Source organism: Castanea sativa, chromosome 6, assembly GCF_040712315.1.
Source record: "Castanea sativa cultivar Marrone di Chiusa Pesio chromosome 6, ASM4071231v1".
NCBI lineage: Eukaryota > Viridiplantae > Streptophyta > Magnoliopsida > Fagales > Fagaceae > Castanea > Castanea sativa.
The window spans coordinates 34,411,064-34,435,772 of record NC_134018.1 but is presented as its reverse complement, the minus strand read 5'-3'; the positions used below and the strand labels follow the sequence as shown (position 1 = coordinate 34,435,772).

At 35.2% G+C, this 24,709-nt stretch overlaps 1 protein-coding gene and 1 pseudogene across 1 annotated transcript; both read left to right on the top strand.

Moving 5' to 3' along the window:
• Positions 1-212: 212 nt before the first annotated feature.
• On the top strand, positions 213-998 carry LOC142639841 (uncharacterized; annotated as a pseudogene).
• A 9,608-nt stretch (positions 999-10,606) lies between these two features.
• LOC142639840 (uncharacterized) lies at positions 10,607-10,999 on the top strand. Its single transcript, XM_075813978.1, has one exon. The coding sequence runs from the start codon at positions 10,607-10,609 to the stop codon at positions 10,997-10,999; it is 393 nt and encodes a 130-aa protein (XP_075670093.1).
• Positions 11,000-24,709: the final 13,710 nt, after the last annotated feature.

Genomic DNA, 24,709 nt, shown 5'->3' with positions numbered 1-24,709 from the left:
GTCCACTAAACTAAACACTATGTTTTGAGGTGTCTAGCAATCGAAACAAACACAAATATGCTGGCCTTTTCACACACCCAAAACAACAAAACGTACTAACGTGTTCTAGTTTCCATTCTTGCACTTGCCTAGTTAAAACTGAAATATACCATTTGCTGTAACTCTTTAAAACCAAAATTAAAATCCTTAACCCCTTTATGTTACAAAAAGCAATGAAGAGCGTTTCAAGAAACAAATTCTTGCTTTGTTTTCGACCCCTTGTTGATATGGAAGGCGTTCTTCAGGCTAAAAGTCTATCTCGTTGATAGCTCGGCCAGTCAAGGTTTACCGTTTAGCAGTGTGTAAAACAAAGAGGAAACGACGGTTTCAATGTCTCCGAAGCGAACCTTTTCTCGGGTGGTTAAAGCTGTGATGTTTGGAACAATATTGGTTAGTCCTCTAAGCTTCTAACAATATTGATAGTAACATTTTGGTAGTCTTTTGAGTCCATTTTTATTGATGAATGATGTGCATCAATATCATCCTTTTGTTTTCAGAATAAGAGAGTTCGTGATAGAAAAGGTTGTCATCAAGATTCATATCAATCAAAGCGTGGTCTTTCTATGACCTATGAAAGGAATCGGGCATCAGGGGATAATACTAATTCTGGGTTGTCACATTCATCTTCCTACGCTTCATCAGATTCTTCGTCTTGTTCAGGTTCAATATCAGATTCGAAGAATTCTTCCATCATAACAAAAGATACATGCAGCAAAAATCAGGAGCTCGAAGAGAAGCCAGAGAAGGTTGACATGTTGGGTTGCTCTAGTTTCAATTCTGGCATATACTTGCTTGTTATTAGCCTTATTATAACAATACTGTTGGGGAAGCTTTGTGCTATTATTTTCACGTCAATTTTAGTATACTTTGTGCCTCGCCAGCGTTATGACCGACAAGAAGACGTGATCAGATTGGCAAAACCAAAGTCCAGAGACTACAGGAAAGGAGTCATACCCTGAAGAGTTATGGCTACTTGCAAGGAAACACTCAAAAGGCATTAAATTCTTGATGTGAAAATTCTTTGTTTCGTGCTAGATGCATCTTTGTCAAGGGCTCTTTTGGTTTGCAAATGAAATCATTCTCAGAGCACAAGAGACAAACACTTCTGTTTCTCGTGTCCGGCTTTTTTACACTTTTGGGGTGGAGAAGAACAGAACATTCTGTTCTTCATTTACTTCATCTGCTTTAGTTTTTCTTTTTCTTTTTATTGCTTGTATTTTTTTTTTTTCTTGGGGTTATAATATTTGTAAAGGTATAGAAACAATTGTGCCGAGATTTTATTCTTCAATGATTTCATTGTGGTTCATTGTTCTTAATTTGTCTCTACAATTTACAATAGTACTATAATTTTGATCGTTTCGGATGTTTAATTCTCAATTGTGGTGATCATTTTGTATATGTCTTTTATTTTAGCGAGTGATGTTGTGATTTCAGGAGTTATTGATTGATACGTTCTGACTTTGATTGGCATTGACTATTATGAGAAACAAACTCAACTATCACTCCAAAAAAATATGCTAAGATAGAAATGATCTAAAAATTCTTGTGGCAGATTGCGGTTCCCCTATCATATTATTATGCTTGCAACTGAAAATTAAGGGCGGCATTATTTTATATAACCCACACATTTCAAGTTGTTTTGACGTGATTAATGATAAAATTTAGCTATAAAATTTGTTGTAGTATAAGGTAGCATAAGGCTACAACTTTACTCAATATAATAAACATTACTATATATTTTTAAAATCTAACAGTTGAATTACATGCTCTTTATGCTCTTAATACACATGTAAAATTTTGTGTAAATTGAATATTATTTACTATATGATCTATAAGATTTTATGCATAATTTTGAACTACTAAAACTTGCAATTTAAATAATTTATTAATGATGTTAGGTTCTAAGACCTTTAGGTTTAAATGTATTAGAACTCTAATTTGTAATGTTGGCAAACCATGATCAAAACATTTTAGTCTAGGTTTAGACTTACTCAAAGTTTGGTTTAATGTAAGTTTGGAATCGAGTAGTTGCAGGAAATTACTGTTCTATTTCTGTACGGCTCGATCGATCAAAGAGTAGACTTGATCGACCGAGAATCGTACATCAGGAATTTTCTGTAGAATTTTAAGTCGGCCCAAACAACAGTTCAAGCCCATTTAGGATTAGGGTTTCAGATATACTTTTCCCACTATATAAATGAAACCCTAGGCACGTTTTTAAGGGCTTCTGAGAGAGAGAAGAGTGTGCCTCTTTTTATATCTAGGGTTTGTACCCAAAATCTCTCTAGAGTCTTTGTTGCTCATATTGCTGTTTGTGTGAATCTCTTGTGAGATCGGAGAGGTGCTTGCCTTCACACAAGCTTAGGATTATTAAGAAGGAGATTACTTCAAGAGCTTGATGATCATTCAATTGCTGCCATAAGAGCTTAAAGATACACAAGCGGGAGTGCTTGTACTTGTTGGAGAATCCAAGAAAGAAAGAGTCCATGGTCTCGGAGCTTGCACGTGGTCGTGTCAGTAAGTTCTACTGGTGGGTAGCAATAGGATGTTAGTGGTCTAAGTCGCTATTGTACAACTTTGATTCTTTCATAGTGGATTCAGGTTTACCTTGAAGATAGCTAGGTTAAATCCTCCCCAGGTTTTTTACCGGTTTGGTTTTCCTGGGTCATCATATCTTTGTGTTTTTGTATTCCGCACTTTGCATTGATATGATTATATAATTGTGTTAACCTAGATCTGGAATTTGGACTAAGTAATAACTTAGCTTGTTAACTAGGTTAATCTAATTGTGTGTTTAAGGGGTCTAAATAAACTATACAAATGACATAGCTACTAATTTTTAATTTTCTAGAAATTTTGCAAGTATAAAGGATATAAAAAAAAAAAAAAGATGTAATCCAACGGTGGATTTGTCAAAATTCATCTCCAATAAAAAGATATTGAGTAAGGTTGTAGACTAAGGTTACAACCACAACCAATTTTTACAAACCTTTGTTTTAGGTACAATTTAGGAAATGTAAATCGCTTTTATTCCTAGTTATATGCTAAAAAATGTAAAATTATATGAATAAGCACTAGTCTCGAACGATCTAAGTTTGAAGACTCATGTTACAAAAATGGGAAGAGATTAGGCATACACTCCACCCGATCGAAGTCAGTCTTCTATGAGTTAATGTCAACGGATTCATGTCATGCTTACATGAACTCATAGTATAGCTTTCCGACATGTCACAAACAAGAAATTAAACATGTGATCATCAAAAAACAAATTGAGCATGTTAAGCTTTTGCAAAATCATATTTTCATGTAAGTGTATTTGAGTGTCATGTTCGCAAGAGTGAACCCACCTTATAACTAAGCTTGATACTTGTGCTTATGGGGACCTAGCATGAATCTTTGTGTCCGTCCCAAATCTTTTAACTAGATTCCTTTTATACTTAGATTGATGAGACGTAAATATCATAGTTTTCAAACCCAAACTGTTCAAAAAACTGGAGAAGGAAGAGATTCGGATTTTTAAAATCAAACCAAGGTTCAACTAATGTTGAACTGTGATGATGTCAAAACTGATTTAATATTAGTTAAAATACAAATAAATGTATTAAATGTGTAAAAATATAGAAATTTACCTTTATAAAAATATAAAGTAATTAAAACAACTTTCAAAATAATTTTTGTTATTTTTATAAAGTAAGTAGAAAATAATAAATATAAACAAGCTTTAAAAATTTGTGTTTTTTAATCTTTCAAATAAAAACCATTTTAATTTAAAATAAAATCATTTTTAACATAAATTTACAAATTTTATATTCATATTTATTGATGAAAAAGCATAATTCTAGAACAAAAGTAAATTTAGAAAATACTATTAAGCAAATAGTGATAAAATTAAATGCATAACTATTAATCTTTTAAAATTAAAATAAATATAATATAAATTTCAAGTTTGACATAAGGAATCCAACTAGTTCAGTGGTTATTGCGTTGGATAGAGGGCTTAAATGCGTTGGAGGTTGTTAGATCTATGTGCTTTTTAAAAGGAACATATGCACAACAATTTTTATCGTGATTCAAATGTAACTCCATTTATTTTTAATGCTCAAAATTAGCCACGTTAAAATTATGCATAACAATACGGAACAAAATGGTCTCCACCAATTTTTCCCCCCCCGGAAAATATCATGTGCTATAGATAGGCTATAATAGCTTTGTTTTTTGGTTACAAAGAAGAGAAGAAGGATGTAGGGATGTGCTTGTGTGGGTCATCTCATCTACCTCTTCTGAGTGCTGACCTTAAGCTTTAATTTTTTCTGACAGTGGGTTGTGGCTGTCGTCTGCAATGTTAGGGTGACTGAATTTGGATGTATTTGATTGATATTATTTCTGATGGATAGAGAAATTACCCTCGTCTAGGAGAGACAACCTGGATGAGGATAAGACGTCATGAAAGCCACCATTCAATGCCCCGACGGTTATAGATCAACAAGAAGACCGTTGGGACCCTAATAAAGGCCAAGTTAAAGACTCGAGACATTACCTAAGTAGGCTTTAATCCACCATTTAAGAAGAGCAACGACTATTAGAAAAAGCTTATATATTAAAACCTACAAAATCCGTGAGGAGGTACATATACTCATCTTTCTACTCATTCTTGTTCTTAAAACTGAATTCTCTCTTCGAGTTCCTTTCACTAACTTTGTCATCAAAGATTCCGTGGCCAATACCACAATGGTGACCACTCAGAGAGGAGTCTGTTCTTAACCCTGCAGGAACAAGGACAAGCCCATGCTGACTCGTTTGGACGAACTTAATCAACTAACGATTTTAGCATCATCAGTTTGGCGTTGTTTGTGGGAATGACAATTTCATACTTCAATCTGAAAGTGCAGTTCCACTCAATCCTAAAGTCCAAATGGAGTCCAGCACGCCACACAATTCTACAGCACTAGTCCTACAAATGCAAACACTCACAGCCAACGTAGATGAGCTTACAAGACAGAACCAGGAGATGAGGTAGCAACTCCAGTAGGAGGAGAATCGTTTTGGGACTAACCAGAATGATGATGAAGATAGCCATAAATGGAATGATCATTGACGACTGAGTGCCCCTGAAGAAGCAAATTCAGACCTCTTCAGGGAAATGAGGAAAGAGATGGATGAGCTGAGAAGTGCGATAAGGGAGAAGACGGATCAAAACTTGGATGGAATGGTTAGAAGGTTGGACTCGCCCTTCACAGCGAAGGTCTTGGAATGCCCCATGCGCCTGAAGTTTCCTCTTCCGCAGCTTGAGTCGTTTAATGGTCTGAAGGATCCGCTGGATCACATCACCGCCTTTAAAACAACTTTGAGTTTGCAACAGCCCCTGAACGAGATACAATGCCGCTCCTTCCCTACCACTCTCAAGGAAGCAGCATGAGTGTGGTTTAGTAAGCTAGCAATATCGTCCATTGACAACTTCAAACAACTGGGAAACTCTTTTGTTCGCCATTTTGTCGGTGGACAGCGCCTAAAAAGGCCTGTAGACCATCTGCTCACCATCAGGCAAGGACAAAAGGAGACCCTACGGTCGTATGTGAAACGCTTCACCAGAGAAATCTTGGAATTAATGAAGCAAACGATAAGGTGCAATTAACCACCTTCAAAGTCGAATTGAAATCCAGAGAGTTCGTGGTTGCCGTCGCGAAAAGCCCCCTGAAGACGATGGAAGAAGTACTGTTGAAAGCTCAGAAATACATGAATGCCGAAGATGCTCTAGCAGCGATAGGTGACGAGGATAAGCCTACCGAGAGAGAGGGAAAAAGAGAAGACCAGAGAGGACGAAAGAGAGATAGAGGAGATCGTCAGGAGACTAACAGGAACAAACAGAGGGACAACAAAACACTTAGGACAGTAAAATTTAACCCTTTGGTTATGCCCATTGACAAAATTTTGATGCAGATTAAGGATGACCATCACCTCAAATGGCCATAGCCGTTGCACTCATCACCTAGCGTACGAGACAAGAGGAAGTACTGCCACTTCCACAAAGACCATGGCCATTACACTGAGGTCTGCAAAGATCTGAAGGAGCAGATCAAAGAACTTATCCAAAAAGGGAAGTTTCAGAAATTTGTAAAGAAGGGAAATCTAGCCAACCTAGAGAGGACAACAACGAAAGACATAAGGCTATTCCCAGAGACGAGTCTAAGACATTTAATCTTCCATAAAGTGTGATAGGAGAGATAAAAATGATCACAGGAGGACCATCCACAGGTGGGTCTTTCAAGTCCCTCAAGAAGTCACAATAGAGGTAGGTGAACAGAGTCCACTGGTTGCCACCCCTAAAGCAAAGGAGAAAAACATACAAACATCTGGTTTTCAGAAGAAGATGCCAGGGGCGTAAAGCAGCCACATGACAACCCTCTTGCCATCACGTTTATGATAGAAGGGTTCAACACTAGACGGATCCTCATAGATAATGACAGTTCTGCAGACATCATATATCTCTCAACTTTCCAGCAACTGAAAGTAGACCCCAAAAGACTACGACCCTTTGAATCCTCCCTCGTCAGTTTCAGCAGAGACTAGGTGTACCCCAAGGGTATAGTGGCACTAACAGTCATAATAGGGGCTCACCCCCAACAGGTAACTCGTCAGCTAGACTTCCTAGTAGTAAATTACCCTTCCTCGTATAATGTAATTATCGGGAGGCCCACACTCAACCGCTGGAAGGCAGCAACGTCCACATACTGTTTGAAGGTAAAGTTCCCAATAGAACATGGCGTGGGCTAGGTGAAAGGAGACCAAGTACTGGCCAGAGAATGCTACCAAGCAGTATTGGCAGCTAATGAAAACCATATATGGGTGATCAAGGAAAAGGAAGAGGAGAAAGTGGAAGCTTTAGAGACCGTGGAACTAGTGGACGGAGAACCATCAAAGAATACAAAGACAAGGACGAGCTTAAGCGTTCAGATGAAGAAGAAGTTGGTCCAGTTCCTTAAAAGCAACTTGGATGTCTTCACGTGGAGTCACGAGGACATGCCAGGCATAGCAACCGAAGTAATCCAACACCACTTGAATGTGGATCTTGAGAAAAACCTGTCCAACAGAGATAACGGGTATTTACGAAACGTGGCCGTCATGGACAAGGTATGCAAGTTACTATCTACAGGTTTCATCAGAGAAGTCTACTCCTCTAATTGGCTGGCTAATGTCGTACTAGTGAAGAAAGCAGACGGAAGGACAACTTCCCCCTGCCAAGAATAGATCAACTTGTGGACTCCACGGCATGACATAGGCTCCTAACATTCATGGATGCATTCTCAAGGTACAACCAAATCAAGATGTCAGAGGAAGATCAAGAAAAGACTGTCTTCATCACTAGCCAAGTGCTCTACTGTTACAAGATAATGCCCTTCGGACTGAAGAATGCAGCAGCAACATACTAGAGGTTGGTCAATAAGATGTTCAATGAACATATCGGGAGAAACATGGAGGTGTACGTAGATGATATGCTTGTCAAGAGCAAGGAGGAAGCCACACATCTGGATGACCTCGAGGAAACCTTTGTGACCCTTAAATGATAAAAGAATTTGAATCCTAGCAAGTGCACCTTCGGGGTTGCATCCGGAAAGTTCCTGGGATTCATGGTGTCCTAAAAGGGGATAGAACCTAACCCAGAAAAGATACGAGCCATACTAGAAATGGCGTTACCAAGTATAGTGAAGGAAGTTCAAAAGTTAAGTGGAAGGATCGCAACCCTCAACCGGTCCGTCTCTAAAGTGACGGATAAGTGCCTGCTTCTTTAAGACTCTGAAGCAAACATTTGCCTGGATAGAGGAATGTGAGAAAGCCTTCCAAGAACTGAAAGATTATTTGAGCAACCCACCACTCTTAAGCCCATCAAAAGAAGGGGAAAGATTGTTGTTGTATCTAGCAGTATCAGCCATCATCGTAAGTTCATCCTTGATTCAAGAAGAGAATAAATTGCAGCTCCCGGTCTACTATGTCAGCCAAGCCTTCCAAGAAGCTAAGGTGAAAAATCCACTGATTGAAAAGATTGCATTTGCTTTGATCGTAGCCTCCCCCGTAAGCTATGCCTCTACTTCCAAGCGAACCCTATTCTGGTGATGACAAATCAGCCAATAAGGAAGTCAATGAACAAGCCCAAAGCTGAGAGAAGAATGCTCATTGGGCAATCGAACTCAACTAGTTCAACATTGAATACCACCCCAAAACGGTGATTAAGGCAAAGGCGTTAGCAGAATTCGTCGCCGAATTCACAATTCCTAACGAAGAGGAAGCCCAGGACGAGTTGGAGAGATGGATTATCCAAACCGATGGGTTGTCAGCCCAAAAAAGATGGGGAGTAGGGGTTATTATCATCACTCACAAGGCAGATACCCTCAGGTACGAAGTACAACTTTAATTCCCCGCCACCAACAATGAAGCGGAATATGAGGCTATACTGATGAGGTTTAAGGTTAGAAACATTGGGCGTCAGAAACCTACTCCTCCAAAGTGATTCTAAATTGGTGATAGGGCAGATAAAGGAAGAATACGAAGCAAAGGAGGACAGGATGCAGAAATACCTTAGGCTAACGAAGCATCTGGCTCAAGAGTTTTGTTGGGAAATTTAGACTCTAGTTGATAGAATTAACAAGTTTTAAACCCAAGTTGTTAATTAGATTCATTATGTATAAAACTTGTTAAAACAAACAAACATCAATACCATGTCAAAAATAAGTGCAGCGGAAAAGTAAATAAGACAATATATGATGACGTAGGAAAACTAATGAAACAAACTAGTTTCACAGTAAAACACCTGAGGGGAAACCTTCCCGAAAAGTAATTTACTATAGTAAAGAGAAGTTTCAGATCTAGTACAAAACCTTTGTCCCTAGACTCTACAATCCCTGTAGATGAACTTACAGTAGAAGCCTTCTACCGCTTCAGAACCTCTGAGCTCTTTAATATATGAATGCCACCCTTTTAATACACGAATTCTAGTATGTGACTAACTCCTTTGCACGAATCCTAGTACGTGACTCACTCACTAACTTTAGGAAGAAGAATGTTAGGCTACAAAGTTCTTCACTTCATCAACAATGAAGATCAAGAAGCACTTAGTTATAAAACCCTAAGGTGCAAAGACGCAGTAGCTTCTTTCAAAGAGAGAATAAGGCATCGGTCACCTTATGCATGTGTTCTCCTTGTATTCTCTTATGTGACAACCTCTAAAATAAGCCTTATATATGTCTAAGGTTGTGAGAAAAGAAACCCTACACATATACATAAGCATGGGCCGAAAATCAGATCTGAAAAATTAATTTTCATAATTCTCGATAGATAACTCAATAGATAGCTATCTGTTGAGACCTATTGTGAGCTACTAAGAGCTATCGAAAGCTATCAAGCATCCAGAAGGTTTTTTGATCGATTGGAGTAGCTATCGAGAGCCATCGAGATTGCGATAAAGAAAAGTTGAAAAGTCTCGATAGATAGCCTAGCTGTCGAGAGCTATCGAGGAGCTATCGAGATTTAATGAATCAGCAGTTCTTCATTTGTTTATTGGATAGACTTGCATGGCTTTAACACTTGAATTTAAAATATTTTTTCTTGAAGTATTAAACACATCCTAAATCTACCTAAATACAAATAAAGTGCGTTTTGTCAAAGGATTAGTCAATCACATAAAATTGACATATGTTCCTCACATGATTCACATATGTCCTAACAAGTTTGATCAGGTAGAATTCAAGCAGGTCCCAGGAGCCAGAATTTAGAAGTAGACAAAATAGCGAGGCAAGCGTCGTCTAAAGAAGGGTCAATGCCCCCAGGCTTAAAGATGGAAGTCCAAGAGTATCCCAGCATTGAAGAATTCCACACTTTCGTGGTTCAAAGCAAAAACAGTTGGATGAATCCAATCTTGTCTTTCCTCTAAGAGGGATGACTTCTAGCGGACGTCAAGGAGGCCAGAAAAATCAAGAAAAGAGCAGTTAGGTTCACGATACTGAACGACGCCTTGTATAAAGGGGGGTTCTCTATGCCCTACTTAAAGTGCATCAAAGAAAATGAAGCTAAGTATATTTTGGAGGAAGTCCATGAAGGAATATGCAAAGACCACAAAGGCTCGAGGTCCCTCATAAGTAAGATCATCAAAACAGGTTATTTCTGGCCTACCATGCAGAAAGATGCGAGGGAGTTCATCAAACGATGCGACAAGTGTCAAAGGTTCGGGAATGTCCAGCGTATCCCAGGAGAGAAGTTGACGCTCATAACCTCCCCATGGCCATTCGCTCAATGGGGGATTGACATTGTGGGCCCATTACCCCAAGGTAAGAGATAGGTAAAGTTCGCGATTGACTATTTTACTAAATGGGTTGAAGCAGATGCACTATAGATTATCACGGAGGCCAAGATCCAGAGTTTTGTATGTAGAAACATAGTTTGCAGGTTCGGGATACCATGGACGATAATATTGGGCAACAGACGCCAATTTGATAGCCAAAAATTCAAAACTTTTGCTCAAGATTAGGAATCAAGAACCAATTTTCATCTCTTGGGACATTCACAAGCCAACAGACAGATGGAAGTGACAAATCGAAAAATGCTGAAGATCATCAAAGTTCGACTGGAGGAGGCGAAAGGCGCATGGCCAGAAGAATTGCCCAATGTCTTGTGGGCATATAGAACCACCGTGAGGACCCCGACGGGAGAGACACCATTCGGACTTACCTACGGCACCAAGGTAGTAATACCAATCGAAGTAGGAGTTACTAGCATGAGAAGAGAGGTCTTCCACAAAAATAGCAATGACGATCAGTTAAAAATCAACCTGGATTGCCTGGACGAAGTAAGAAAGGAAGCGTCCCAAAAGATGACGAAGTATCAACAGAAGATGGTCGAATACTACAACAAGAGAGTGAAGCGCAAAAGACTTGACATAGGAGATCTTGTCCTAACAAAGTCACACCAGTAACAAAGGATCCAACCCAAGGGAAGCTTAGACTAACCTGGGAGGGACCCTATAGAGTCATCCATTATTCAAGACAAGGTAGCTACCACTTAGACTCCATGGACGGTCGAACATAGAGCATTTGAAAAAGTATTATCAGTAGAAATAAAGCACCATTGTATTCACAAAAGTGACACCTTCATTTGAAATGAAGAAATAAAAGCACTATTCAGCAAATATTCCAACAAATTGTGTATAAAAAAGGTCAAGTGATAAAATTCCTTAAACGGATGTATATCAGTAACAATGCCAAGTGATAAAATCTCTTAAATGGATGTAAATCACTTTAAAAAGGCTAAGTGATAAAATTCCTTAAACAAATGTAAATCACTAACAAAGCCAAGTGATAAAATTCCTTAAATGGATGTAAATCACTTAAAAAAAGGCTAAGTGATAAAATTCCTTAAACGGACATAATTCATTGGCGAAACCAAGTGATAAAATTCCTTAAATGGATGTAAATCACTTAAGAAAAGGCTAAGTAATAAAATTTCTTAGACGGATGTAAATCACTGATGAAGCCAAGTGATAAAATTCCTTAAATGGATGTAAATCACCTAAAAAAAAGGGCTAAGTGATCAAATTCCCTAGAAGGATGTAAATCACTAACAAAGCCTAGTGATAAAATTCCTTGAATGGATGTAAATCACCTAAAAAATGTTAAGTGATAAAATTCTCTAAACAGATGTAAATCACTGACGAAGCCTAGTGATAAAATTCCTTGAATGGATGTAAATCATCTAAAAAATGCTAAGTGATAAATTTCCCTAGATGTAAATCACTAACGAAGCCAAAGGATACCATTTATTCAAATGGATCTCCTAAATAGAAGTTAAATGATAAAATCCCCTCGATAAAAGTGTATCACAGACGAAATTAAGCGGGAATCCTCACAAAAGCACAAATCAAACGCGGATCACCAAGAATGTCAAAATGACGACTATGGGAGAATAAAAGAGAAAAAAAGTAACCATCGAAGGTATGAAAAAAAAACCATACCATAACTATGTAAAGAGATTGGTCCATGATCAACATTTAAAGCCCAAAAACATATTGGCCAAAAGGATTGTCTTGAAAGTAGAAAGCCTAAAAAACATACTGGGCACCCAAAATAAAATAAAAACAAAGAAAAGTGAAAAGAGAAAAACACTAGACAGATTTATAAACAGCTAAGTAGTAGCTTTGTCACCACTGGCCACATTGGGAGGAGCACTCTCAGACTAGTGGCCAACCCCACTTGGCGCGTTATCCTCGAGAGCCACGGCAGTAACTCGGGAAGCCTCATCCATCTTCATCTCTCTATCAACTGCCTCGAAGTCTAGGTCTTCCAAGTCCACTCTTGAAGGATGTTTGACGAGGTACCGACGAAGAAGTTTGAAGCCTTTGTAATACCAACTAAAGAGCACAGTGTTGTACTTCTCAGGTTGTTGAAAGGCTTCGACAGCTTTAGTAGCCACGGTTTTGATGCTCTAGTTTCCTGCCTGGAGTTGCTTGTCCTTCTCCACAGTCAGCTACCTCTCGACCTTCAATTCGTCAGTCAAAACCTTGGCCTTATCCTTGGCGGTGTTGGCTTCATCCATAGCAGAGATTAGATCCCTCCTCAGCTTTGCATTCTCGGCCTCCTGAGCATCCACCTTGGATCCTGCCGATACCACCTTCGCCTCGTGGCACAAGCATTTGGATGTGATGTGAATTGTCTCCCCCAGCACCTAAAAAAGAATGAAACACAGAACCTCAAAAAAAAAAAAGAGAGACTAAAACTGAGGAGGGATACAAGTACAATACCTGGACCAATTTGTGGATGTGGCGGCTCTCGATCTTGTTGGAAGGACTGAATTAAAGCTAGACCAGCATTGTCCCAAACGCTGGATGACTAAGAGCCTGCCTTCTCCTTGCGTTTATCGACCACTCGTTTCCTCTTTGGACGAGGGGTGATCTCCTCCACCGAAGTAGCAAGAGAAGCAGCCCTCGTGGTCTCAAGGACATGAGTGGTAGGGGTGATTAGAGTTCCCTTCTCGACCACCCATACCACCTTCTTCCCGAGGATCGAGAGTGGCTCGTTCTTCTTGGCCTTTATCTTGGCATACATCTCCTGATTAAATTTGGTTGTCATCTCTGCAAAGAAAAAAAAAAGTCTTGTAAAAAAAAAAAAAAAAAGGAAAGGAAGGTCTCATGGAAGAGCCAAAAAGAACACTAACTTTTTTCTTCAATTTCAAAGGCGTGTAGAATGAAGGAGGAAGGCTCTGGACCAAGATAGTGATGAGCCAAGGTTCTCGGATCGACGAGGTTGTCAAAGTCGTCAATTGTTTTCACGTATTCAGTAGCAGCCTGGACATGCACCTTGTATCTACTTTTAAGCTTTAGATGCTTCTTAACTGCACAAACACAACAGATGAAGGGTTAGTAGCAAATCAAATGAAGGAAAGTGCTAGTAAAAGAATAATAAAAAAGACAGCGCACCAGGACTCGGGGTCCTCCAAGGACTTTGGGATGGGTTGATTTTGTTTGTTTTCCCAATTAACATGGACCACAAACATTGTTCTCAATCTTTCCAAACTTTGGCAAGCCAATCACCGCTTCAAGCTTTGAGATCTTTGCTACTTGCTTGTAATTTACATGCCCAAACCGTTGATGCCACAACTCCAAAAGATTTACTCGAGCACTTCGACATGATATGTTTGGCTTGGGAACAACACCATAGCAATTGTCCGTGGTTCTAAGTCCCTTCAAGACTTGAACACCTTCTTCATTGAGAATTAGACATCCCTTCTTTGAGAATTGAACTATGAAGTCTTCATCGCATATTTGGGTTATACTTAGCAAGTTCACTTTTAATCCTTTGATGTAAAGAACATCAGTCAACAAGGGAAGTCCCGGAATATCAACGGTTCCCTTTCTAAGAACTTGTGAATGGCTACGGTCTCCAAAAGTCACAAAGCTGTCTTCCTTCTCCTTAAGAGTTTTGAACAGTGTTTTATCTCCCGTCATGTGCCTTGAACATCCATTGTCAAGATACCACAAACACAAATTAAACACTTTCAATGCGGTATGAACGAAAAGACAAGCATGAGATAAACACTCTTGACCCTTAAAAATACACTCCTCTTCTTTTACTTCATTCATAGATGAGTAAAGCTTTCTTTTCAAACCATCAAGTTTATCACACAAATGTTTATTCCTTCTCTTGTATTCAGCAATTAAGGAATTCGACTCACATAAACTATTATGAATATCATGATTCCTTTATTCTAAGGATTTCAGCATGTGTACAAAAATTCTAGCATGTTTCTTAGATTTGAATAACTCTAAAAGCTCATTTCTAGGACAATATTTATAGAAGTTCATAGAGTCACTATCACAAACACATGAACTACGCTTCATGTTGGCTTTAGCCATAACACTATCCATAGCAAGGCAAGGGGTCTAGGATCACACTTAGGTAATGAAACCACAACAAGTGCACCCGCTCTGATACCAATTGAAAGCTCGGATTGGTATTAAAAACACAAGCGCTATTTAGACCCCAAATTAATAAATTACGGCTTGGTTGATTATACTCTAACTTAAACTAAGTGCAAAATAGAGTAAATGCAAGCGAACAAACAATACAACTACTCTAAGCCATATTCATTAAAACATAGCAGTAAAATGAAAGCTAAAAGAGTAGGGAAGAGAGATGCAAATACAAGATAACACACCAATGTGTTATCGAAGAGGAAACCGAAGAACTCGGTGAAAAACCTCACCACCGCCCACCAAGCGGTAAATCGATCCACTAGACAATAAGTTGGGATACACGAATAGCAAGAGACCCTCCAAGCCTAATTTACACAGTGCACCTAAGCCCTCCAAGCTCCTACTCCAACAAGGCTTCTCAGAACCGTGTCTTGTCTAGCTTTCCAGATCCCGCAATGCGCCTGATTGCATCCACCAAAGTTTGGCTTCTTCCAATACTTCCCAACAGCACCAAAACCTCACTTGACACTCAGTATGGGTGTGGTAAGTGTTTGGGCTATCAACCTCTCAAAGATTTGGAAATTGAGAGGTAGAAGTAGAGGAAAACCACAATGAATGGTGTAGAGCATTATGGGTATGATAATCTCTCACTCTCAAGAGTTTGTGGCTAGGATTTTTTTCTCTAAAAAACTCTCTACTCAATATGTGGGTAATGATGGTATATATAGTGTGTATGAAGATGTAGTGGAGCAGATATGACAAAATAGCAAAACAGACTATTTTATGGGTATCTCGTGGGAAGGCCTTACTCGCAAGACACTCGCGAAAACCAGTTGTCTCCATCCTGTCCTAACTCTTCGCATTCTAGTCATGTGCTGGGCACATGCATCACTTCGTAAGATGGCTAGTCGCGAGCTACTCGAGAAAACTCCTTTTGTCTTCAACAAATGCCTTGAGTCTTCACTCTCTCTCTCTCTCTCACACAACCCTTACAAACAGATCCCACATAAAATACAAGGTACAAAAGATTGAATAAATTACAATCAAATTTGGCACGAAATTAAAGCCAATTCATAATAGTTGCAAATTACAACTTTACACACATTCCTCACCAAGGGCATGGAAAGCTCTGACCTCCCTTCGACCAGAAGCAGCGGTATCAACCTTCATCTTAACAAGGACGTCGCTAGACGACAACCCAATTTCCAATTCACTAGATCTCACCTCAGACATAGCCCCTCGATCACCCACCAACTCCTCGAACCAATTAACTGACAGACGAAGTAAAGGGAGCAAATCGGCTAACACTAAACCTAAGTCGCTGCCCCTAGACACAAATCCTTCAATTGAAGGGCAATAGGTATGGGAAGAACCTAACAACATCCCTAAGCACGCAAAGAGAAATGAAATAGAAGGGAAAATTCGCCTAACTTCAGAGCTCTTAACCATGGAACCGAAAAAGGAAAAAGGGATGAAATTCCTATCCAAAAATGGAAAAGGAAAAACAAGCAGTTTTCGCTACAAAGAACAAAAAGCAAGGGAAAAGAAACAGTACCTCAAAAGAACACACCTAAAAAGGAAAAAGATGATGGAGACCCAAAAAGATCAAAGAAGGAAAACACAGTGCAACAATGAAAAAGTAAGGGAGAAAGAAAAAAAACAAAGTGGTTAAAAAAGCTAGGCTCAGAAAACTGAAAAACGGTGAGAAACCCAAAGGTCCCTTGAGTAAAGCATTAATACCCACCAAACAGAATGTGCCACGTGGCTATGACACATACGACGCCGCCACTCCCCCTTCAATGCAAAAACAACGAAAATACCAAGAGTCACATCCAAGCAGAAAGACCTTTCATATACTCAAGGTCGTTATTACACGTAAGGACGACCTTAGAATAGAGGGGCAGCTGATGGACAAAGAAATTACCCTCGTCCAGGAGAGACAACCTGGACGAGGATAAGATGCCATGAAAGCCACCATTCAATGCCCTGACGGTTACAAATCAGCGAGAAGACTGTTGGGACCCTAATAAAAGCCAAGTTAAAGACCCGAGACGTTGCCTAAGTAGGCTTTAATCCACCATTTAAGAAGAGCAATGGCTATTAGAAAAAGCTTATATATAAAAACCTACAAAATCCGTGAGGAGGTACATATACTCATCTTTTTACTCATTTTTGCTCTTACAACTGAATTCTCTCTTCGAGTTCCTTGCACTGACTTTGTCATTAGAGACTCCATGGCCGACACCACACCGGTGACCACTAAGAGAGGACTCTATTCTTAACCCTGCAGGAAAGAGGACGAGCCCGTGCTGACTCATTTGGACGAACTTAATCGACTGATGATTTTAGCATCATCAATTTTTGTTTATATTTTTCTTTTCTTTTTTTATTATTTTTTTGTACAATTTTTTTTTAAGTTTTAAATAAACCTTTTCTCAAAAAAAAAAATGTTTCAAATAAATTATTTAAATACTTTATTCTCTTAAAAGAGACTGTCATGATAATCAAACCTCATAGAAAACTTTTTTTTGTATACGATAGAAATTTTACTATAATCTAATCTAAGTGTAAATGTGTATGAAACTCCTTTCTAGAGACTTGAATCCTGACCCTTTCCCCCCCAACCCACAAGAACTTTGTATTTGTAGATTGACCATCACACCAAATGTGTAATATGAATAATTTATTTTCTAAATTTTATTTCAAATAATTTTTTCTTCCTAAGAATTAAAAATATTCCAAAAGTAATTTCCATCACTCTATTTTTAAATATATATATATATAATTTTTTTAATGAAATTATTATTCTTTTTTGAAATGGTCCATATTCTTCTAACTATTGTTGTTATGCATTATATTTTCCTAATTTTTTTGGTACAACTAAAATTTTTAAGTTTTAAAGTTCCTATTCAAACTTTTAGGGAAATTATTATGATAACCAAAACGTATCCTATAATTATAATTGATATTACACAAACAATTGATAGTACTTTTAACCGAAGCCTATCTTTTACCATTCTTAAGTATACACCGAATTGGACCAAATGGACTGAAGTGAACTAAAATAGACTGAATTAGACCAAATGAACAGTATTGAATTAGGCACATTCAAATACATATCCAAGATTGTGTTTTGATATATATTCAAATTCTCACTTCTAAAATGACTAAGTATTAACACAAACAAAAATTAAACTACAGCTATAAGAGGGAAAGAGTGGAATTGTGATAGGGAACTCAAAAACACAACTCTAAAAAGTATTAACCCAAAATAAAGTTATAAGAAACGCAACGATTTGTCAACCTAAAGTAGGGTTGCAAGAAACAATGAAAAACAAAACAATACTAATCAAGAACTTAAAAGGTGAAGCATGGAAATATAATTTCCCATATAATATTTATTGACAGAATTTTGTACATAAGCTATGTTAGAAATTTGATGAATTTTCTCTGTATCCAATCTCCCTAATATCAAAAGCATAGAAAACATATATAAAAAAGTATAAGCCAAAAAAAAATGAAACAAATACTTTCAGGACCGAAAATACAACAAAGCCATGTTTCTGGAGAAAAAAAAAAGTTTAACTTTAATACATTAAACAATTTCTAAAATTATTTCATCTTTCTATCTCTACCAATATATCATGCTATTATTTTGGGAGTGTTTGATAGGTATTATTCCTTTATATGGTGGTACATATTCTTCAAATTTATGTTATACTTTTTAAGTTTCAAATAAATTATTCAAATTCCTCATCTGCTTAAAGGAGATTATCATGATAATAAAAAATCATAAAAAAATTCACTTAATATTACACAAATATAGGCACACTCAAATGCATAATCAATATAGTGTTTTGATATAAATTCAATTATCACTTCCAAAATAACTAAGCATTAACTCAAACAAAAATCAAACCAAAGTTATAAGAGGGAGAGATACTACTTGTGATGGGGAACTCAAAAATACAACACCTATATGTATTAACCCAAAATAAAGTTTTAAAAAACACAATGATTTATCAACCTAAAGTAGAGTTGCAAGGAAGAATATAAAATCAAGAGAGAGAATAATCAAATTTTCAAGATAAAATAATAGAGAGTAATAAATTTATAGAAAATAAGATGAGATGAAAAAGAGTACAAATAAAAGATATAATAATAAACACTATATTGTCTAAATCATGTTATATAATAAAATAATATTGTATTTCTTATATACTATCTTTCTAATTCAATAAGATAACATATATGACTATTGTTGACCAAGGTCCCCATCCATACTTAACAATATTGACGCTTTAGTTTATATTCATCTCTAACTTAGTTACCATAATTTGTAGGAAATTTAGTAGTCATTAAGGTTAAAGGGGATTTGCAAAAGAGTTTGGTACAACCATGGTGAAAAATTAGATATAAATTTTCTGCTCAATAAACTATAGTATATTCCTTCTCAAAAAAAAAAAAAAAAACTATAGTATATTCTTGAGAACCTGGGACTAAATTCCATTATAGAGAAGTGTAGGGTGAAATGTGGAGATGAGATTTTTTGCATAACGTACATTTCTCTCTGTCGGTTGTCCATAAGTTGGATCAAGTCATCAAACAACAAAAATAATAAAAACCTGAACAAAAAAAAAAAATCAACCTAAAGTAAAGATGCAAGGGAAATAATTAAATCCACCAAAAAATGAAAAAAAAAAAAAAAAAAAAAAAAAAGAGTGAGAGGGAGAAAGAAATAACATTTTGTGTATAAGAAAATGAAAACTATGCATAAAATGAGAGAGTGAATTGTAAATTTATAGTGAGTGGATAAGAATAAGAAAAGCCAAAAATAAAAGGAAGATAAAAGGATAGATAAAGAGTGATATTAATAAAGTAGATAGTAGTGGAGATATAAAAAGGCAAAAGAGAGGGACAATGTTGAAAAATGTGTAAAAATAAGTTGAGAAATCAATGATGGGAATATGAGGGGCTGAGAAAGAAAAAAGATGATTTTTTTTTTTTTTTTTTTTTTTGAGATTGAGAGAAAAGATGATTGATTATAAAGAATGTGTGAAGTGGAAAACCAAAAAAAAAAAAAAAAAAAAAATTTGTGACACAACGATGATATGGCCCAACTGGTGTATAACAATAATAAATGCTACACTTCAGCTTTTAAATATACTAGTCACGACCCCGTGCGTTACGCATGATAATTTTTTTTAGGTTGGTCTTCTTATTATTAATATTTGTAATGTTACTATGACTCAAGCTGTATTATATACGTATAACTAATATATAGTCAAATTCATGCTGACATGAGGTTGTGCTCATGGAATTGTATTTTTTTTTTTAATTAGAGATTACTATTTGGAACAAAATGAGGATAATTTAATTAGAATTGATTTTTTTTTAAAATATTAATTCTACCATACTTGATTAACTAATTTATACATTTTAAAGTCAATTGAACACATTTTGCATGTTACATGTAATTCATTGTTTTCATAAGAGTAAGGACATTCACAATCCCAACAATCCACTCCAATATTTTTGCATGCTTGGTTTTTTGGGATGCGAAATGTGTTTGTTCTGAAAATTGTATGTCAAAGGATTTGTCGATAGTTTTGGAGCAGTTTTTTCCATTTGGTTGATATAGAATTGATAATAGTAGTTGTATTCTCTCATCATTTGATTCACATAACAGTGCAATTGTTAGTCCATATCTTGCATTTTTGTCCCCTTCTATGTTGGCTTGAAGAAGGATTTCTTTTTCGCTTGTAGTTTGATCTTGTACAAAATATTTGCGATCATGTTGTATGCTCATTTTGTGAGTGTGAAGTTGTATGATGTTTTTAGTTTGTAATTTTCAAGTTGTTTAGGATTGTAATTTGTAGTGTTGTGTTTTATGGATAAGTGATTGCTCTAGTTATTAACAATAATTTTTCATTGTTTATTAAGTGAACAAAAGCTTTTCATATACCATCCACTATAAAGCCCAAGCTTTATAATATTTAATATATTTTTCAATTATAGCTAACGTTTAATGTTTTCCTCAATGAAGCTTAAGCCAAATAGTCTTTCACGCCACAATAACTGTTCAATTGCCACTTTCCTTAAAAAATCTAAAGACTATATATATATATATATATATGTATCTATGTATGTATGTGAACTATCAAAAGTCTCTTATAATTAAATTATTATAATATTGAAATAGTTGAAATAATCATTAATATCCAATTCTTCAGCTCTTCCTCTCTTTATTAAACTGAAGTATTTGTTTCTACCTATTCAATTTACACTTTACTTAAAAAAAAAATAAATAAATAACAAATCAAAAGACAGTATATCTGAATTATCAAAACTCCTATATAAATTAATTATTAATAATTTTGAAGTAAATGAAAAGTTATAAATATCCACATCATTTATTTTACCTTTACATAATTAAAGGTGAAATAAAATGTTGAAAATGGGATTTTTAAACTGGATAACTTTATTTTTTATGCAATTTATATTATTACTAGAGGACATATCCATGGTAGCTATATAATAGATTTGGAGGATATAGTTGAATTTAAATGTTGAATAAAATGAGCCGAGATTATATTTCGATTTTCAAATAATGAAGTTTTTATTTCTACTTAAATGAGTCATGAAATAGTAGTAGTCACAATTGCCGACTGGTTATTTTTCTATATTTTACTATTTATTTTTGTCAATGCTAGTGTTTAATTGGATATCCTTGATTCATGTACCTCGTGGGGTAAAAACTTTTGCTGCTTTATTTATTATTTTAATGATAATCAGAGTAGGTAGAAGTTAAGAATGTAGGTAGTATAACTTGCATAATTTTTTATTTCCAAAAAGGTTTTATTACTAATGGAGCAAAGACTTTTATTTGATTTTTTTGACACAATATGAATTCCTATATTTGAATTCCCTTCCTTCCTTCCAGTTATAGCCATTAATCTTTAGTTAAAACACAAATGTTTTTCCAATAAGCTTTTCTATTTTCATTCAATAGGTTGAAATTTGCATTTATCTGATAAAATATTGAATATGATTTACCATATCCTTGTCAAAGTAAATGAAAGATCATATATGCTAATTGTATGGTCTTACAATTGACCATTTGTTTGATAGTTCTTTTGCTGTTGTTTGAAGCAAGGTTGTTAAAATCGGAATCATACGTAGGATCGTGGGAGATAGGTGGGATCGTAGATGGTATAATCCTACATTATTTGAGGGAAAAAAAAAACAAAAAAAAAACACATGAGTTTGTTAAATAATCATATAAATCATACATTTATTCATAAAAAATCAAAACTTTGCATCCATTTGATATAATTACCATACATCACTACATCCATTTGTAAGCACCATTTAAAGAGGCCAAAAATCTCAAAATGTGATACTCTATTTGGATGTTATCTTTTATTTAACTCCAACTGACACTCTATCTTTCTACATTAGAATAGCAAAAATTGGGATGTTATTTTTCATTTGGGTTCAACTGGGACTTCTGTCAAGTTAAAGAAGATTACAAGAAACTCGGATCGTTTGGAATCGTTAGAACTATATGATCCAAAACAATCACAAAGACCGTTCAAAGATCTAGATTGTTTTGGGCAGGTAAGATTGTAAAATCTTAGGATCCAAATCGGGATTTTGACAACCATGGTTTGAAGTAATTTTTCAGCTTTCTTGTAAAAAAAAAAAAAAAAATACAACTCACTCTATTGCATCATCAACATTGAGTTGAATTTTATAGAGTTACTATTGCAATAGTTGCACCAAAAATCATTTTCAAATTTAACTTTTTTGATGCACTTTGCGCATCTGATATAGTACCATCCAAAGTTTGTTTCAATATTTTTTGTTGTTGCAAGGCATGTGAATACAGTTTCCTTCAATATAAAAGAAAAAAAAAATTACTTTTTTGTTAAGTTTATTGAAAACTAAATATATTATTGGTGTAATGTTATTGAAAAAAAAATTGTAGAGTACCTAATTATCTAACTCCCATTCCAAGGATATTATTTGCTTGATTTTCCTTCTATTTTTTGTGATCTTTTTTCAAGCAGTATTTGCTCCTTGAATTGTAGAGGAATTCCTTCAATTCGAGTATTTTCCACATTTCTTGTTAGAAGATTAAATAAAAATATAGTTAACAATTATTGAATACAGAGGTTGTTATTGTACAAAATTAACGTATTAGGATTATTTTTTAAAAATAATTCATTAGAGTAAATCAAAAATCAAAGAAAACAAAAAATAAACATCCTAAAATACAAAATTTAATTGCATCAACCAAAAGTAGAGTTCTAAAGAACAGAAAAATTTATCAACCTAAAGCAAAGATGCAAGAAAAAAAAAATCAACCAAAATATTGAGAGAGAGAGAGAGAGAGATAATCTTTTTTGTGAGGAAAAACTATGCAAATAATGGAAGAAAGAGACAAATTTATAATAAAATGTGTGAATAAGAAGATACAAGATGAAGGAAGATGAAGAGTGATATTAAAGTAGAGAGTAGTGGGGAGATAAAAAGATAAAGGATGGAGAAAGGTATAGTAAAATGGTATGAATAAGAGAGACAAAATAAGGGGAGATGAAGGGAAAAATGAAGAGTGATATTAAAGTAGTGGGGAGATGAAAAGATAAAGGAGGGAGAAAGGTTGGAGAAAGTGTAAATATTAAAAAAAAAATGTAAATGTTAAAAAAGATTATGGAAAAATTGGAAGAAATTGGATAATGACGTTGACGCTGATATGACTCAACTAGAGCATAGTAATAATAAATGCTACGCTTCGACTTTTAAATATATATATAAAACCGAAGCCTCTGCTGGCACCACAATTTTCCACATCAGCATAACATAATATTTAAAAAATAAAAAATAAAATTATAAACACTATTTTTCTCTCAGCGAAACTCTATATCTCTAACAAGTTCGACTTAAACTCAAACTCAAACTTTGATAATTTAACTCAAGGTTAATTAAGAACACTATAAAAGCAGTGCAAACCCCAATATATGTTTTTTAACCCAAATCTACAATCAACGCAAAATCACACACACAAAAAAAAAAAACAAAAAAAAAACCTATTCCTCCCCATCCTCTCTCTTCTCTAATTTTTCCTCCTTCATCCTTACAAAATTTCTGTGACTTACTTTGGACTGAACTGAAGAAGAGGACTATGTGCAGCAATCTTCAAAGTAATGTAACTTTTCTTTTTATCCTCAAAAAATTACAATATCACCGTCTGCAATCAGCTCTACCCATCTGTGACTCTATTCTCAGTTTCATCCTCTCCCTGCGTTCCAACTTCAAACTCACTCGCTATGTTAAAGTTAAGTTTGATTTACTATTCTTTTTCCCCTTTTCTTTACTCATTAGCCGTTTATGAAGCAAACAACTGCTCTGCATTGCTCCAATTTCCAAGAGAATGTGCACCACGTGTGGTTAAAATTTGATGTTTTCATCAATTGAAGTTGTGCCCAGCTATGACTCCTCTTTCTTCTTTAATTCTTTTTAAAATAACATATATTATACTACAGAACATTATAATATATATATATATATATATATATATATATATATATATATAAAAGAAATATAACAGGATTTTTAGGGCTAAGCAAAACAATTGATCATTATTTTTTTTTTTAGTAATTGATTATTTGATTAGATTTTTCATATATTGAGATTTGTCTACTTTCTAGCAAATCTTTAATTTATTATTATTTTTTTATGAATGAATAATTTGTTATCCCCTTCTTTGTCACTCTTATATTTTCTTCTCCTTTACTTTGATAAATATATATATATATATATATATATATATATATATATATTATGGTTTTTTATGTATTTTTTAAATAGTGATTTTCGTACGTAAACCACCAAACCTTACGTCTGTGACTCTATATGATTTCGTTTAAAGTTTAAACCCGTTAAAATTTAAACTTATTACTTTATGAGTTCGTGTACTTTTTTTTTTCTTATATTTCTCTTTTGAATAGTTAAATATTTTTTGAATTGTTTCAATAATTTATTCTTTAATTATATATCTTTTTTGACATTTTAGAAGTTTTAACATTTGAATTTGTGTTAGTTTTTGCAATATTTGAACATATTTAGCAGATTTCAATGACTATACCAAATATTATTCTTTTGAAGGTAATCAATTTTTCTTTTATATTTCTCTATTGTGTAATTATATACATT